Here is a 17,365-nt window from a genome sequence, read left to right as displayed (position 1 = left end):
TCTCCGCTACTACGTGTTTTCGAAAATGAGAGCTTAGTTGAATTTATATGTCATAGATAGTAAAGTGTCGGTAACAATGCATTTTATTCATATTTCACTTTTTTTTTTACTTACAAAACTTCAACATCATTTTTTTTAACCTCTTCAAAACTCCAACATTAAATTTTTTTTTTTTTTACCTCTTCAAAACTCCAACATTAAAATATTCCTTTTTTTTACCTCTTCAAAACTTCCACATTGTCAAGTCCACCTCTTGTTCAGGTTCCAAAGGACACAAGGACATCTCAAATGTACAACTCCATCACTTGTTTTTCTTTCGAATTCTCAGTAATTAGGTTGTAAACCTTTAAAGACAGAAACACAACATTTTAATTATCAATTTAAATTAAACATTCTAAATTCATTTTAAATTAACTTAAACATTCAAACATTTTAAATGTATTTAAACATTGGAATATTTAAAATGAATAAATAAGGACTAAATTCTTCCACTACTACTAATTCCACTACTACTTTCACAACTACTAATTCCTCTACTACTTCCACTACTACTACTTATTCCTCTACCGCTTCTATTACTAATTTCACTACTACTTCCAATACTACTAATTCCACTACTACTTCCAAAATTACTAATTCTGCTTCTACTACTTCCACAACTACTAATTCCACTACTACTTCCACAACTACTTCAACTACTACTTCCACTACTATCAATTGTGTGAATGCTGGGAAGTATTTCTTGCATTTTCTTCTGGAAATGCACTCTTTCTAGTTTATCTTAAGTTTGTGGTCGTGGCATTTTTAGATAAAACACTTTTAGCTCTGGCTGTTATTTAATGTCAATTAATTCGCATATTCCCATTAATTCATAAGATGCAAGGACCAGCTAAAAGTGGCGCAGCTTTGTGTTTCATGTCATAATAACCTCAGGAGAGAAGCTATTTTAGACAGAAAAGCTTTTTGTTCTTCTCTGTGTCTCTTATCGCTTTTTGTAGAGCTTAATATTGTTTAATGTATTTGGGTTAACTTTTTAATTTGATGTGAAAAACGATTGCACTGATTTTGATTTGATTGTATGAATTAATAGTTAGAAAATACACACTTCAATGATCTTTTAATGGCAACTAATGAGATAACCCAACTTTCCTGACTCACTCACGTGTCTCAAATGTTTAAGTCTTCCTCTCCAAGATTCAGTAAGACCCTCATCCCGATGATTTGTAGTTATAACTTTGTAAAGTTCTTCCCCCGTCTGAAATCTGGTTGAACGAGAGGTTACGAGAGCAGACTCCATTATGACGTAATAATGGCTTCACTCCTCCTCCAGCCAGCTGTAATCTTGCCCCGCTTTGATTATACAACGAGTCCCTTGGAGGTGGAGACTAAGACTTGATTAAACACTGTGACAAACCTCGGCGATTGACCAATCACAGCAGAGTGGGTGTGGTTATGGTAAACAATTTTTATTCTGCAGAAAACGTGTTTTTTCAGTGGGCGGGGCTTATGCACATTTTCTAATGTAAATATTTAAATGAAAAGAGAGTTTTTACAAACAGACACTGATGAAAAAAATAGAGGTCCAAGATCTATTTAATACACACTTAAATTAAGTATTAGTTGACCTTTAATATTGATGCAGACACAAAACATTCAAAGTTGGAGTCTGAGTTGAAAAAAATGATTTTATTAATTTAATTACATCTCCAGAAAAAACACTGTCTCGTACAAGCCTTGTGGTCAACCCTCTTGGGCCAATCCTGCTGCAAACTCCACAAGTGTGCGTGTTGGTCTCCCAGACATGCCCTTCCTCAGATATGGGATCTCATCTTTGTTGCTCATCACTCCAGCGATATCCAGATGAGCCCAATGAGGGGACGTGACAAACTCTCTTAGAAATGCGGCCGCAGTGCACGCCCCGCCAGACCTGGAGGAAAAAAAAAAAAAAAACGAAAAAAATCATACGAAAAGATGCATGAAATATTCCACCTTCTGCGGCGATACGCACCTGCTGTACTTGCCAACGTTGTTGAGGTCAGCCAGCGCGCTGTCTTTCACCTGTTGGCTGTAGTGTTGGAACAGAGGCATCCTCCAAACTCTGTCACCCGTGACAACGCTGGCCTAACACACAAGATTAGTCACGGCATGAGGCTGCGGTGATGATGATGAAATTGTTACCTTCTGGAGCTGCCCCCACAGCCAATCAGAATTAGTGAAGACCCCCGTTGCTGCCGAGCCCAGAGCGACATCCATCGCACCTTCACAACAAATAAATCACGTTAATTATTTCTTCACTTTTGTGGTATTGTTAAGTGAGACATATCAGAGTTGACGTGTTTTAAAAAAAACACCTGTTAAAGTGGCGACGTTGACGATCGCTCTGGGGTTAAAGGTGTGTCCGTAACAGAGAGCGTCGGCCAGGATGAGTCGACCCTCTGCGTCTGTGTTGTCCACCTGTTAGTAAACATCACACTTAAGTTGGTATTTTTGTGCTTCGGTCTTTTTACACGTTTCTGGGACATTTTCAAATCTTTCCACACGTAACACATCCATCCAAAAAGAAAAAAGACAGACTGATATTTCTCTCATAACTCCTGTTCAAGACGATTGTTGAATAAATAAAAAAAACTTTCCTGGCCAGCAGCTTGGACTAACTTCATAAAATAAAGTTTTACACTAGTGTTTAAGACTATCAAGAACTCATACGTCGATACAATGAGCCCATGTTAATTTTATTACAAGCGTTTAATACTTCATTACATGTGTATTTATGGATGAAAAGACAAATGTTTATCTGACCTGGATGGTTTTTCCATTCTTGGCTGTGACAACATCCCCTGGCTTGGTAGCTTTTCCACTCGGCATGTTCTCACAAAGTGGTGCCAGACCTGTGGGAGGCAATGACACAACTAGCTGCTGAAAACATGAATTAAAAAAACTAAATTAAAAAAACTTTGCTATTTATTCTTACTCAGGGTTGATCTAATCCATATCGTACTCATTTGATGTGGCTGGCAATAGATACAGTATAGTAATACAGTATAAATATAATAGTAATATTAGTGATAGTGACAGTCATTTAAAGTTAACCACAGCTGTGGATGGAAAGTTATTGATTGAAAGATAGGAAAAAAGCTTTTTTAAAGAACGTATGTGCTTTGAAAATACAAATGCTTGGTTTAAATGAATAAATGAAACTGGTGGTGCATCAAAAATCTCTTGAGTTACCAATAATATTGACGGGTAGTTTCAGAGCAGCTGCCGTGACGATGGACGCGCAGACAGTGGCGGCGCCGCCCATATCTGCTCGCATCGCATCCATAGACCCAGATGGCTTCAGAGAAATTCCTCCGCTGGAAAAACAGACGTTTTCACGCTTAGATCTTTTCAGGAGTCGTGTCATTTGTTCGGGACCGTCTACCTGTCGAAGGTGACGCCTTTGCCGACCAACAACAGCGGCGCCTGCGTGCTGTCAGGGGAGCCGTTGTAATGCATCTCCAGGAGAAGAGGGGGCTCTTCAGAACCTCTCGACACACTGAGGAAGGCCCCCATGTTTTGATCTTCTATCCAGGCCTGGGATCTGAAGGGACATCGAAATTTCAATGAAATTTTCCGCTTAAATATGATGAAATGTCTCTCCTTTTCAAACAAACCTCTTATGAAGGACAACCCTTTGAGAAAGATGAGCCAATTTATCCTCAATTATGCTGGCGAAAGTAGTCGGTGTGATGTGATTGGCCGGGGCTTCCATCAGTAGACGTGCCAGGTTCTGGCCTTCAGCATACTGCACTCCTTTCTCCCAGGCGGGTAAGTTAGCGCTGGCAGCAGAGACACACCAGAAGGCGTTACTTAATTGGAACACGTGACCTAAAATCAAGTTCTGCAGCCAATCTGTCAAATACCTTCCGTGTGGCTCGATGGTAACTTTGTTTTTTTTCTTGGATTTTAATTGGTCGTAGTAAAACAGACCCAAAAGTGCGCCCTCTGCAGCCGACTGGGCGTCACCGCAGCCGTCCACCTCCACATGGGTCACGTCCAAGTCCTGAAGCTGTCTGCAGCCGACTGTGAAACCAAGACCACGATGTCAGAACACGAGAGGCCAGATTGTATCACTTTTATTGAACATTTGTATTGTACAGTAAAAGTCACGTTTATATCTTGCGCAACAGATTTATTTAATTTTCACTCAAATATTACTATTCTGTCCAATAAAAAGAACTTGAACATGAACATTTGCACTAGGTGTATTTAATATATATGTTTAGCAAATTGTATTTCAAATGCTGCTTGTATTCATGTGAAAAAGAAAACTTTAGAAATTCTGTGTTGTGCTTTATTGTCAAATGTAAGGATTAATAAATTCTAAATTGTATATAAAAAAAATGTGCAACACAGCCAACAAACAAAAGGCTTTTTTATTTTTTATTTTATTAAATGGACCTGGAAACAACTGAGCATCACTCAGCTACTCACATTTCCTATACTAGAAGCCTGCTTTCATTTAATGGAATACAAGATTGAGAAATTAAAAGTGGAAAGTAAACGTATAAATACCGGCAAAACTGAGCCATTCAAAGGTTCTGGACTTAACTAAAGCTAAATTGAAAGCAACATTTACCTGAAACTGCGTGTCTTACGTTCTCCTTACAGGTGTCCCAGCTCTCTGCTCCACACACACCAGGGCTCTTCTTGTCTAGACCGACCACAGCAACACAAGGGAACTCCTGGGAACGATGAACACAGTAGTAGTCAAGTTATGTTCAACATGCTCTGTTGACAAACTACTCTCTTTACCTCGTGGAGTCCATAAAACACTCTGCTCTTGCCTTTCTTGAGGGTAGGACCAGAGCTGGAAACCAAATGAGTGTGTTAAAAATATTTTTTCCAAGGATCTATCTGAGAACACTAGAGACGTGATGGTTTCGGTCGGTAGACTCGCGGTCCGTGCAGTTGTCAGATGGAGTTGCTTCGTCAAAACTAAACAGTGTCCTGTCAATCAATGTCGTCGGGATGAGTCCGTAGATCATCTCCTTTTGGAGTGTCAAAGGGCAAAATTAATCTGGACAAGATTAAAAAGCATTGGCCTGGAAATTGACATAAAAAGGAGCACCGTAATGTACGGAGTCTTTGAGAACATGCCACAAGAACAAAAAGATTTGTATTGGTTCATAATTTGTATTGTTGCATGATGGTTATTCAAAATAAGGTAGTATCAATTGAAAAACAAATTTTAACAGAACTCAAAGGACAATGGACATGAGTGGAAACAAGTGTAGACAGTGGAGTATTTTAACTTTTTAGAATTGGATGTTAAATTTGTGTGTTTTAGTAATGTATTTACTGAATTGTAAACGCTTTTTGGCTTTTTTGGACATGTTGATTATGTAAAGTTTTATGACGTTGCTGTGTTTGTTATGACTATGTAATATAAAATTAAATTCAATAAAGAAATGTAAAAAGCGAAACCAAATGACATTTAAAAGTTGTTTAAAAAAAATGCATTATAACTTCTAATTTACATCGCGCAGTGACATTTAAAAACGATGTAGGTTCGTAAGCATGAGAAGACATGGACCAGATGGCAGGAGAAGAAGAGCTTGTCGGTGAAAAAATCAATTAAACAGTAAAACTCACATCCGCAGAAGCTCAGACAGTTTTCCAGAAACCGAACGATCAAAAGCATCCGCATCTTCAGTCAGATGATGTCCGCCTTCCTTCTCGAAAACTCCCAGCACTAAGCCCTGCAGAAAAAAAGGAAAGATGCAAAACACGAGTAATAAACCTGAGATCTAAACATGAACTTTCAAAACACGTACTTTGCTTCTTGTCCGCTGACTTGTTGAAAACGTCCTCCTCGCAGCCACAGCTGCAGCTCGACTTGCGAGAAACATGGTCATTCTTACGTCATACAAGAAGTACAAAAAATGAAGCCAGATTTTTAAAACAACTACTCAAAGGTCGTTCACGTGAATGGAGGATGCGAGCTAAAACAGGCGAGGAATGTGACGTCAATAAAAAGCGACGACTGCGATAACAGTAGTCGCCGCCAGGTGTCTCCCATTTTGTACTGTTTTTGTTTTAATTTATGAAAACGTCATTTATTAAAGTCATTTAAATCATTGTTGACTAAATCTTCAAATGTGGCTAAGACTTAAGAAGGTATCATAATTATCCAATTTAACCAGTTTTGTTCATGTATTTGTATCACAAACGTTAAAGGTACATTAACTCATTTAATAAATATTTAATATCAATTGAAAGAAGAATAGAAATATTAGGTTGCTATGAAGAATAGAAATGGAAAATTACAATTCACATGTTATTAAACGAAAAGGTGTGTAAATGTGTAAATATTCAAGTTGACTTTCCTGCCATTCATACAATGTAGGATTTATTAAAAATAAACATAGTTATAAACAAATTTAAAAGTTATGGTGAATACACTTGAATAGGCCTACATTTATCACCTTCATAATAAATAAATAAATACAATTATATATGTACACAATCAGGCCAGTATACATTAAATATTTACAGAAAAAACCTAATGTACAGCAATATATGATGATGTAACAACAACAGTTTGTTATTTACATTCTGAATGTTTAAAATAACATGGCAGGAACTAGAAGAGCTCCTGTTACTATATACAAACATATTAACAAAAAACATATGGCATTCAATAAAGTTTCCTCAATAAAGCAGGTCCAGAGCAGAGATGGTTGGTTCTTCAGGCATCTTCACCTCGGGTTTGGGCAGTTTAATTCGGCTCATTGCGACGACTCCGCACACAACAAAGTGAGTCCCAATGCTGCACACACCGAGCCAAAAAGACCAATCCAGTTTATCGTCCATGACCATGAGGACGAAGAGGTTCTCTCGATAGTTGGCCACTCGCTCGGTCAAGCTGTGGTGTCTCATTGCTGCCAGGAAGCTCAGCACGCCCAGTGAACCGAACACAGCTGAAGACAGAAGAAGTCACAGACCACTGTATTGAGATAATTGTCAAGTTAACATTTGAGTTACTACACTTATCCAAAAAAAACATTTATTATTTATTTGTGATTATAATTCTTATAGGTGTTACTTCTTTGTTTACATACCAGCAATTAAGTTCCACAGGTATATTCCTTTAGGTCCTTTGATGCTCTGGTATGGAACCTTGCGAGCATTATAAATGCAGAAAGACAAACTGACCACAGCAAAGCCGACTGCCACCAGCAGGAAGAGAATCACCATCATATGAAGACCGCCATTTATTGTGTTCACCAGCTTTGGGAAAACTGAGGACAGATATCACAAATACTTTTACAAATACTCTAGACTTCTGGGAATATAAGATTTTTTTAACGATTAAACACTTTTTAAAAAATCAAATTAAATCAAACACATACTGACATTAATGAAATATATAATAACAATCTAAAATAATTTATTTCTTTAATAAAACTTGTTTTGTTTATTTGTTGCAAGACTTGACATTTAATAAGAAAATGAGTTTCAGCGATGAGTGACTGATTTATAAAATCACCAAGTGCTAAACTAGACCAGGGTCACAAAGCGCTTTAACAATCAAGAACAATACACACTTAAAACTATATACTATATAAAACAATAGATTGAATTTAATATTTAAACAAAACAACAAATTCCTAAACAATTAAGTGCGTATTTCCAGAAACGTTAAAAAAGTTTTAATTATAAAATGTTGGATCTTTATGCTAAACATACTGATAATAATGCTCTAAACAAAAGTGTTATAGATATACATTTTTGACACATATTCTAAAAATGCTAATTCAAATGGAGTTTAATTTGTTTATACCCATTTAACAAATGTATATTAATGATACAATACAGTTACGAAGTAACACTAGAATGTATAAGAATTGTGGAAAGAGTAATAACACAAATAAAATTGAAGTATTCTTACTGTAAATTTTGGATCTTCTGTCTCCCAGTCCGCACCTCTTGGTTTTCCCACCCTGAAACAAACCGTAGTAAATGTGCCCGATAAACTTGTCCATCTCTGGGCTGGAAGCATTCACGATCTCTGCCCCAGTTTTACACAAGATCCTGCCAGTGACCCAGCGCTCTGTGGACAGAGCCACGACCAGAAGAACCAGGGATCCAATACAGAGCAAAGAGGCCAATGAGAACGTAAAACGTTTCCAAATTGAAGGCATGTTATGAACCCATGGTGACCCGGGACAGGTAACACGACGCCGGACAGCAGCCGCGGATCAACTCTGGTACAAATCATCAGCTAAATAGTTGAAAAAAAGAAAGAAAAGTAATCATAACCCAAGTCTTTTACAAGCTCTGTCACGGTAGTGTTTCCTGTGCGAGCCACTAGGAAACTGAATCCACAGTGTCAGGGAGCTCTAGAAACTCTATCCGAGTCCTGCTGTCAACCTGACTTGTCCCCTTTATTATTGACAACATTCAGCGTGGCCTTTGAAGTTTATAGTACTATAATTGGTGACCTATAGACTCGCGTAAAACCAGTCAAGTGGAGTGAACAGAGTCGTCACAGTGAAAGATGAGCAACATTGCATTTTTAAAGGTCAATGCATAGTTTAATATCACTAATTCACTTTAGCATAAGGTCCTGTTAGCAGATATATATTTAAAAAAAAAATAGAAAGGCACTTTACAAATGACTAATACTTACTTACTTAACTTACTACTGACTCCTTTAAGAAACATTTTTATTTGTTCAGGCTTTTCCTTGATTTTCTGGAACTCCTGTTGTGTTATCAGTTTTATCTTGACCTTTAAAGTATATAGTTTATTGAGTATTGTTTGATTGTTTAAGCGCTTTGTGACCCTGGTCTGGAAAAGCGCTATACAAATAAAAATGACTTACTTACTTACTTACTTACTTACAAGGTGACAAGGCAGATGTACTAAATCTGCATGAGTTCATTTTCTCCACAGAGGATGGATGGACTATGCATAAGGGATTTGGTTGAAGAGCTCAGTCAACAGGAAGAAACTATATTAACCTTTTACGTCCTCTATATATTAAGGTGTAATACAGTAGGGTATTTCACTACACAGCAGAATTTGATCTTCAAATTAAACGTTTGCAAATGAATAGGTCACAGACGAGGAATAAGCCATCGCTTCAGCAGTTATACAACAGTTTAGAAAGCGTTTTGAAATACCTAAACGCTTAAAATAAATGGATATTTTTTTATTAAAAAATGTTTTTTAGGGCAGCTCTACTACATTTAATTTCTAACAATATCTGTGACAACACCATATTTGAAGATTATAAAAAGTAGTGTTGTTTTTGCCTGTTATAAAAATTATATTATATGTAGATATATTTGTGTAACCATGTGTCGTCTCTCGCTGAAACACTACACCGTACGTGGTGACCTGCGTGATGACGTCACAGCGTGACGCGCGTCTCCCCGGCAGCAGCTGAGAGACCGTTAGGCGAAGATGGCGGACTCGCTGTCAACAGGCCTGAGCGAGGAGAAGGAGAAGGAGAAGGAAGACGGGGAGAGACAGCGGCACGCAGCCGATGCACAGAGAACTATGAACAGGGAAGGACTCACCGAGACGCTGGGCTTCAATGACAAGAAAGGCAACACAAAAGGAGGGAAACGAAACCTGTCAGGTGTTTGGCTAGCTTTGTTGTGTCAGTCCTGCACCGTCGATACAATGTTGTTTTTTTAAACGTTCCTGCACTTTAGCTCCCCTGTACCCCACGGATCGTGACGTGTGTCTCATGTCACGACTTGCAATGCAATATATAAGTTGATAAAACACCTGGACGAATGGAAAACCTTTGGCTAGATGTGGCTAACTGCTAATATTTACCTACTTACCAAGATTCGCTAAAATAAAGCTCCAGTGTGTGTTACTGGTTTATATGTTGTTTCAATGCACTTATAGGCTTATTTTATGTATTTACACTATTATGTAAAATTACGCTGACTTTATTTGCTTCAACGTCTCTAAGTGGTTTTGCAAATAATCCCCAATAAACTGTGATCAGGTTCAGTTTATTTTAAAAGGACAATTTGCAGGTTGGTTTAGGAATGATTGACTTCGTCCTAAATCCTTATTCTGCACACATATAGTTTATATATAAGATAATAAATCTAACTATTAGAAATAAATGCCATTAGAGTCTTCCATAATCCAATATATGATGTGTTACTGCCATATTATATGCTGAGCCGACCAGCCATCACTACCAACCAATACCTTAAAATCAATCGCATCCTCTAATAATCTTCGCATACATTATATCTGTAACTCATTTTCGTGTTTCCTGCCTTAATCCGTAGATCTATCCCTTATACGGTTCATTACTACTGAGCTCACACGGGGGTATTTTCTGGAGCACAATGAAGCCAAGTACACGGAGCGCAGAGAGAGAGTCTACACGTGTCTTCGAATTCCCAAGGAGCTGGAAAAGGCAAGTGAAAAGTTGTAGACATTGTAAACGAGTGTATGTGTTTGACGGTTTATTCCATCTTTCTTCTGTCCTTCTCCATATAGTTGATGACGTTTGGCTTCTTCTTGTGTCTGGACGCGTTTCTCTATGTGTTTACACTGCTGCCTCTCAGAGTGCTGCTTGCCCTTTTAAGGCTTTTTACCTTGCCATGTTGTGGCCTCAGGTGAGACCGTTGGCCTTGTTTCTTTGCCACACTTGTCTAATCTTGACTTTTAACTATATTTCATAACTTGTTCACTTATGACCCCTGTATGTCCAATCCATAGCTCATGTACGTGAGGTGATTCCTAAATAACATGCTTATCTTTGTACCTCGTGTGTTTATGACGAACACAACAGAAGTTAAATCTAATTAAACAAAAAACTAAAACGGATCAATAGCCAATAAATATTCTTATGGAACACACTATTTATTGTTCATTTCGCCTTGGATTTGTGTTTCAGCGACTCTCGTCTGCTTCAGCCAGCTCAGGTGTGTGATGTGCTCAAAGGTTTCATCATGGTTCTTTGTTACGCCATGATGTGTTATGTGGACTACGCCATGATGTACCATCTCATCAGAGGACAGTCTGTCATCAAACTCTATATCATTTACAACATGTTGGAGGTAACCATGTGACGCCCAATTACTTCAATTTTGTTGCAATCTTTCTTTCTTTTTTAACAATACTGTATGTGTCTTCCTGGTGTTTAGGTAGCAGATCGTCTTTTCTCATCGTTTGGTCAGGACATCCTGGATGCTTTGTACTGGACGGCTACAGAGCCCAAAGAAAAAAAGAGGGCTCACATCGGAGTGATCCCTCACTTCCTTATGGCTGTTTTATACGTCTGTATCCTTACCAATATAAATGGGAACAAAATGATGTGATAAAATTATAAATGCATGTTTTTTTGCAATTCAGAGACTAAAAAATATTTATCTACAACTCGATGTTAAAACATTTTTACTTCAATATTATATATTCTGTGTCCAATATCTTTTAAGGTTGATTTCCTTTTGCTCACTGGTGACATCTAGTGTTCAAAGATACGCATAACGCAGAGATCGACTTTCGACTTGTATGTTTACATTTAATATTAATAATTATAAGCTGTTTTTAGTAACAGTAAATTGCATATTTAATCAAATTATCATTATCTTGATTTATATTGATAATACATATATACTATACTGATTCACTGTTAATGTTCTCACCTGTACTGCAATTAAGTTGAATGTCTTTTAACCAAATTAACTTTCTCAGAATTGCTAGATTAGTTTAAGATAAGACTCCATCAGACTCAAACTGATTTTGTTTGGGAAAAAAAAGAAGTTCTATTTATAAATGAAGGGTCTCCTATAAACAATGACCATTATTATAGTTGCTGTCGATATTAGTTCTTTGTTAGGTGGATTTGAGCAACTTTCCCTCAGTAAGGGATGCAGTGGCTCAATAATAAAAGGAAATAGGAATATTGACAGTTGGCATAATGTTTTAATTAAAGCAAACCTAAACACCAATCTTCTTCCTAAACGTCGCTGTCGCCAGTCCTCCATGCCATCCTCATCATGGTTCAAGCCACGACTCTCAACGTTGCTTTTAACTCCCACAACAAGTCTCTTCTCACCATCATGATGTCAAACAATGTGAGTGCTATTGAATGCACATTTAAATGCGGCATTCACCAAGTTTTGCTTCTCTTGCAGTTCGTGGAGATCAAAGGAAGCGTCTTCAAGAAGTTTGAAAAGAATAATCTTTTCCAAATGTCAAACAGTGGTAGGTAGCAAGCAAGATGTTTGTTTCTGATGACAAGAAAGATCATTTTGACAGTATTAATTTAGAGTTATAATACTAATAAGACCCTTTTTCGTTAAAAATACATATATACAATATATATATATATATATATATATATATATATATACTGTATATATTATATATATATATATATACTGATGTGTGTAAAGGAATGTATATTACTAAAGAATACAAGTTGTAATTAGCTATTTCGGTTTGTCGTCGATATATGGTTTGTATTACATATATTTCTAACCTTAGGAAAATTATGTCACAACACGATCTGGAGTTTATAATCCATGTGTTTTTGTCTTCTCGTTTAAGACTATTGTAACAGTTTATTTTGGTGTCTAAACAAGAAGGAGTTGTCTCGCCTTCAGTTAATATAAAACTCTGTAGCGAGAATTCTGACTCGCTCTAGTAGAAGAACCTATCCTAACCTTTGGAACGATCTTCCTCTCCCTCTGTGTTTGATGATCTACTGACTCCTTCAAGAAACATTTTAAGACATTCTTATTTGTAAGTAAGTAAGTAATCTATATTTATAAGGCGTTTTTCTAGACCAGGGTCACAAAGCGCTTAAACAATCCAAACAATACTCAAAAATGCAGGCTTTTCCCTGATTGTCTGGGACTTCTGTGTTTGTCTTATGTGTCTTTACCTTTTAAAGTTTATATTTTAAGTGTGTATTGTTTTTGATTATTAAAGAGCTTTGTGACCCTGGTCTAGAAAGGTGTTTTAAAAGCAACCTTTACTTACTAACTATTTTTTTATGATGTCATTTTAATCTACTATCAACATGGTTAGTTTATGTGGCAGTTTAGAGTATTTTCTGGTAAACCTGTCATTTAGTGAGGTGAATATAAGAGCAGACCAGGCTGCGAGGAGAAAGTAGGTTAATCCTGGATTGATTTTCTTGCTTCTCACAGACATAAAAGAGAGGTTCACCAACTACATCCTCCTGCTCATCGTTTGTCTCCGAAACATGGAACAGTTCTCATGGAACCCAGGTAACTCGCTTACTATACGTGCTGGCAAACGTGCCCGTCCTTGTACTCGCTAAACATTTTGCTTTTGAGGTCATTCTGTCGCTTTATTGGCTTACAAGAAACGCACAAGCCAATTATGTGACGAGATCAGCATCGTGAATGTGCAATGTTTTTGATCCCACGTTCCACGCAAAGTGCGGAGTTACATTTTCCATATTGTGTTAGCGACTGCACAAGTCACAGAACAAAATTGAACCTATACATGGCTGCAATACTTAAATACACATACGTCTATAATGAAGCAATTCCCATCCGTATTGAATTAATTTCAATATACATCTACTATTAGGTTATTGAAAGATGAATTGTGGACAAAGTTTGAACACAATAATAATACTAACATGTTAAATTCACAACAAACAACATTAAATTAGTATCTATTGTTTATGGCTTTAAATATATTGTGGGCTGCGTAAAATGAGGGTAGGCTTTATTTGACCCAAGAGTTTGACACGTGTGTTTGTTGTTCGATTACAAACACGATTGCTACTATTTTGTCCTGCAGACCACTTGTGGGTGCTGTTTCCTGACGTCGTCATGGTGATGGCAGCTGAAGTCACGGTGGACGTTGTCAAGCATGCGTTCATCACCAAATTCAATGACATCAGCGCCGATGTGAGTACTGAAATACCTTTGATACTGGACTCTGCTTTATAGTGTTTTTGTTTTTTTTAATGTATTTTTCCCCTGCACACCGTTTCTCTCTCCCTGTTTAATTCCCCTCGCCAGCCATCGCTTATGTAATGGATCTAAAACAACAGGAAGAGATTAACCCATTTATCTCTACAGTGTCAAACCTAATCAATCACACCTTCAGTACTAGTCGGGACTGTGAGTGGATCTTCTTTGGGGGAGTAAATCCCAAGAGAGGAGTTTATGTGGACCACTCCTATTCTAATAAATGTTATAAATGACACTTTTATGCGTTGTATTCTGGATTAAACGATACAATCCTCAGCTCTTGGAATGACATTCCTAAGACGTTTTTTTCCTGGTGTCCATGTTCTCACCTGATCTGATCGTCTGATCATCTCCCTTTATGGACGGATTCTTGTGTCACTGTGTTCACTTTGTGAACGGATAAAGTAAAAACTTATAAGTTCTGTTATGACTTTATTGTTCACCTTCCGCTTTGTTTGTAATTTTTGTTAATATTTCTTTATAAGTTATTTACTATTTATGTATTTATAATATGTGTCTTGTTAATACGCATGTCTAATCCTTTCCTACTGTAAAACTAATGTAACAACACAAATGGATCCTTTGGAGTCCTATTAGCAGAAGATTTTATATTTGATTCAACACTTGGAAACAAATGCTCAGCGGTTTTATTTCTCATACTGCATTTTGTTAACATTTTAAAGAAACAAAAAGTTTTACTTATTTTGTGCCTGCCACTCAAACTATGTGATTTTTACAGGTCTATGGTGAATATAAGGCAAGCCTGGCCTTCGACCTTGTCAGCAGTCGACAGAAGAATGTAAGTTTCCATCCTTATATTGTCAAAATGCTTCTTATTTGATTTTGAAAAGTTAATTAAGGAAAATAAGTCCAAAGACCTTGCATTGGTCTAGAAGTAACCAAAGCACATATTTTATGTAGATGGTGTTTTGTTGTGAATAACCATATTTCAAGACCCGTGCGGGACTAAATAAAATAAAATAAATAAAGTGGCTGTAATATTTGTTTTTAATGGATGCAAACATGAATTAGTTCCACGTGACACTACCTTGAAAACACAATATATTATGATAAATGTTAGTTCTAAATACAAAGTTTGCATGTTTGAATGTTTTTTTGTTTCTGGCAATTACTATTATCTCTGTATATTCCTCTAAATTATGTTAAAAGGTAATAGTTTGTTTTAGTAACCCTGCATTTCACTACAGCATTACTAAGTAGTTCTAAGAGTTTGTAAATCATCCTGATGATGTTGCTTTTTGTCATCTTCTCCAGGCGTATACTGACTACAGTGACTCTGTGTCCAGAAGGATGGGCTTCATCCCTCTTCCTTTGGCGCTGTTGGTCAGTTTCTCTCCGTCATTTCGTGTTTCTTAATGTCTCGACCCACTTTGAACGTCTGTGTTTGTAGTTGATCAGAGTTGTGACCAGCTCGGTGAAGATCCAGGGTTCCCTCTCTTTCATTTGTGTCCTGATGTTCTACCTGGGGTACGTGTCCGGTTTGGCGACAGTTCTTTTCACACCTAAACATGAACGATAAAGCTTTTTTTCTTTGTGTGTTTCTGAACAGGATGATCACTTTAAAGGTTCTCAACAGCATAGTTTTGTTGGGAACGTCTTGCAAGTTCGTCAAAGAAGCCAACATGGAAGAGAAGCTGTTCGAGCCGCCGCCCTCGGCCACTTCCAGCCGAGTAAACTCCAGAGCTCACCGGACTAAACACATCGTGACGCAGCAAGGTATCACCGACTCCCGCTTTCCCTTGGAATAATCCTTCATTTGTATCCGTCCTCAACCGTGCCTTTTGTCTCTACAGAACCCACTTGTGATAAGTCTGGATCATCACCGTCAACCAACGTTCTCCCGACAAAGGTGGCAGAGAACTCGGCGCCCACACTGCCGACAAGTGACTCGGACACATTTCTAACTACACCCGATGAGGACGAAGAAAAGATCATAAACACTGACACGGGACTAGAGGAGGAAGGACTCCTGCATAGGCCTGTGAAAAAAGACTTGCTGGAAATTGACCGTTTTACCATATGTGGCAACAGGATCGACTGAAGCCCGCCGCAACTCATTTCGAAGTTTCAGGGATCAGACAAGAGCCGCGGAGCAGCTTCGAGCCGCCCCCCCAAAACCTCGCCACGTTTAATCACGAGTATTTATTAATTTATAAGTGACCAAACCAGCAGATGTGAGGCCACATCCGACGCGCCGGCTGGTCCAAAACTTGAGAAGCAAGTGGACTTGAAGTCAGGATCTTGACCTGCAGAGCCTGGCCAAAAGCACTGAGCACATAAATCTGCTCCGGAACAATCCACGAGATGTGCAGCTGGACTGTGTGTGTTTGGTACAATCCTCATCATGTGTTTTTAACCTGAAGACTTTTTTTTTTTTTTTTATAAAACTGGTGATTTTCTAAATATTTAAAATGATTTTTTTTATTACATATTTTAGGATGTTTTTCTAAAACACATTCTACAGACCAACATATGTCTAATTTAAAAGTGTGTTCAGTTACTGATGGTGTCTTCAGTGCAGGACATGAAACTTCACTGATGGTGTTAATATGATGATTCCCACTATGACACTTTATTATATGATGGAAGGTTGAATAACAAGCCATTTAAATAATGTTTACCCTTTAAATTTGTAAGATGAGGCATTTAAGTGTTTTTATCTGGGCATTAATTTTACACACGGGCATTATTCCGTCTTTTTGTTTCAGAGTCACATTGACGCCCGTGTTCTCAAAAAGAATTAACATCTTAAATTATCAAGATTATAGAGAACTTGCTCACAAGCCAAAGGCCTATTTTAACTGCTTCTTTTTCTGATAAATGCCTCTTTTTTATGCTCTCAAGGTCAAATTACTTCATTTTAATGTCAACGTCAAGTCGCCTCACCATGTCCTGGTTGCTACAAGCGTCACCACAAAATACTGAAATGAAAATGCATTTTACATGTCAGTCTTTGTAAAATAAAATATCCTTAGAATATAACGCGTACTTAAAATTTGGGAACCAATTAAAACTTATAAGTATGTGTTGTAAAAAAAAAAAAGAAGCATCAAAGCGATTCGTGGAAAGGCAACGTTAAATGTGTCCGGTCCTTGTGGAGGCCAATTTATTTGTTGGAGGTTTTTACTTGTTGAACAGTTTAGATGCAGCTTGTTTCTTGAATGTTTGATAAATCGTTGCACATAAAATGGATCGAAACTATCGGATTAATTGTTTTTGTTTTTCATGTTTTAAGCTTTGTTTCTTCTTTCCAAAGGAGAATAAAACGAGATTTTGTTTTTTAATTTCTTGTAGTGTGTATTGTTCCGTCCTCGCCAACCAGAAAATCGTATTCACACGTGTCGTAAACTCGTTATGCA

General features: G+C 37.4%; 3 protein-coding genes across 3 annotated transcripts; 1 reads left to right on the top strand and 2 right to left on the bottom strand.

Moving 5' to 3' along the window:
- Positions 1-1,671: 1,671 nt before the first annotated feature.
- lap3 (leucine aminopeptidase 3) lies at positions 1,672-5,979 on the bottom strand. The gene is made up of 13 exons (XM_087784336.1): positions 5,817-5,979; positions 5,635-5,741; positions 4,795-4,849; positions 4,619-4,724; positions 3,903-4,062; positions 3,654-3,818; positions 3,422-3,580; positions 3,229-3,353; positions 2,800-2,888; positions 2,352-2,454; positions 2,179-2,258; positions 2,009-2,121; positions 1,672-1,927 (listed from the first exon to the last, which is right to left on the bottom strand). Exons 1-13 carry the CDS (start codon positions 5,895-5,897, stop codon positions 1,741-1,743), a joined length of 1,530 nt encoding a protein of 509 aa, XP_087640462.1. The 5' UTR covers positions 5,898-5,979; the 3' UTR covers positions 1,672-1,740.
- Positions 5,980-6,693: 714 nt separating this feature from the next.
- Positions 6,694-8,186, bottom strand: clrn2 (clarin 2). Its single transcript, XM_087784324.1, has 3 exons — positions 7,934-8,186; positions 7,104-7,283; positions 6,694-6,962 (listed from the first exon to the last, which is right to left on the bottom strand). The coding sequence occupies exons 1-3, from the start codon at positions 8,184-8,186 to the stop codon at positions 6,694-6,696; spliced, it is 702 nt and encodes a 233-aa protein (XP_087640450.1).
- Positions 8,187-9,440: 1,254 nt separating this feature from the next.
- tapt1b (transmembrane anterior posterior transformation 1b) lies at positions 9,441-17,271 on the top strand. The gene is made up of 14 exons (XM_087808255.1): positions 9,441-9,631; positions 10,308-10,438; positions 10,522-10,640; positions 10,922-11,084; positions 11,172-11,307; positions 12,007-12,104; positions 12,165-12,234; positions 13,185-13,265; positions 13,810-13,919; positions 14,725-14,784; positions 15,261-15,329; positions 15,397-15,473; positions 15,556-15,722; positions 15,800-17,271. The coding sequence occupies exons 1-14, from the start codon at positions 9,454-9,456 to the stop codon at positions 16,045-16,047; spliced, it is 1,707 nt and encodes a 568-aa protein (XP_087664381.1). The 5' UTR covers positions 9,441-9,453; the 3' UTR covers positions 16,048-17,271.
- The last annotated feature ends 94 nt before the right edge of the window (positions 17,272-17,365 follow it).

Source organism: Callionymus lyra, chromosome 1 (assembly GCF_982586985.1).
Source record: "Callionymus lyra chromosome 1, fCalLyr1.hap1.1, whole genome shotgun sequence".
NCBI lineage: Eukaryota > Metazoa > Chordata > Actinopteri > Syngnathiformes > Callionymidae > Callionymus > Callionymus lyra.
The sequence above is the reverse complement of the archived record's forward strand: the minus strand, read 5'-3'. Positions and strand labels throughout refer to the sequence as shown.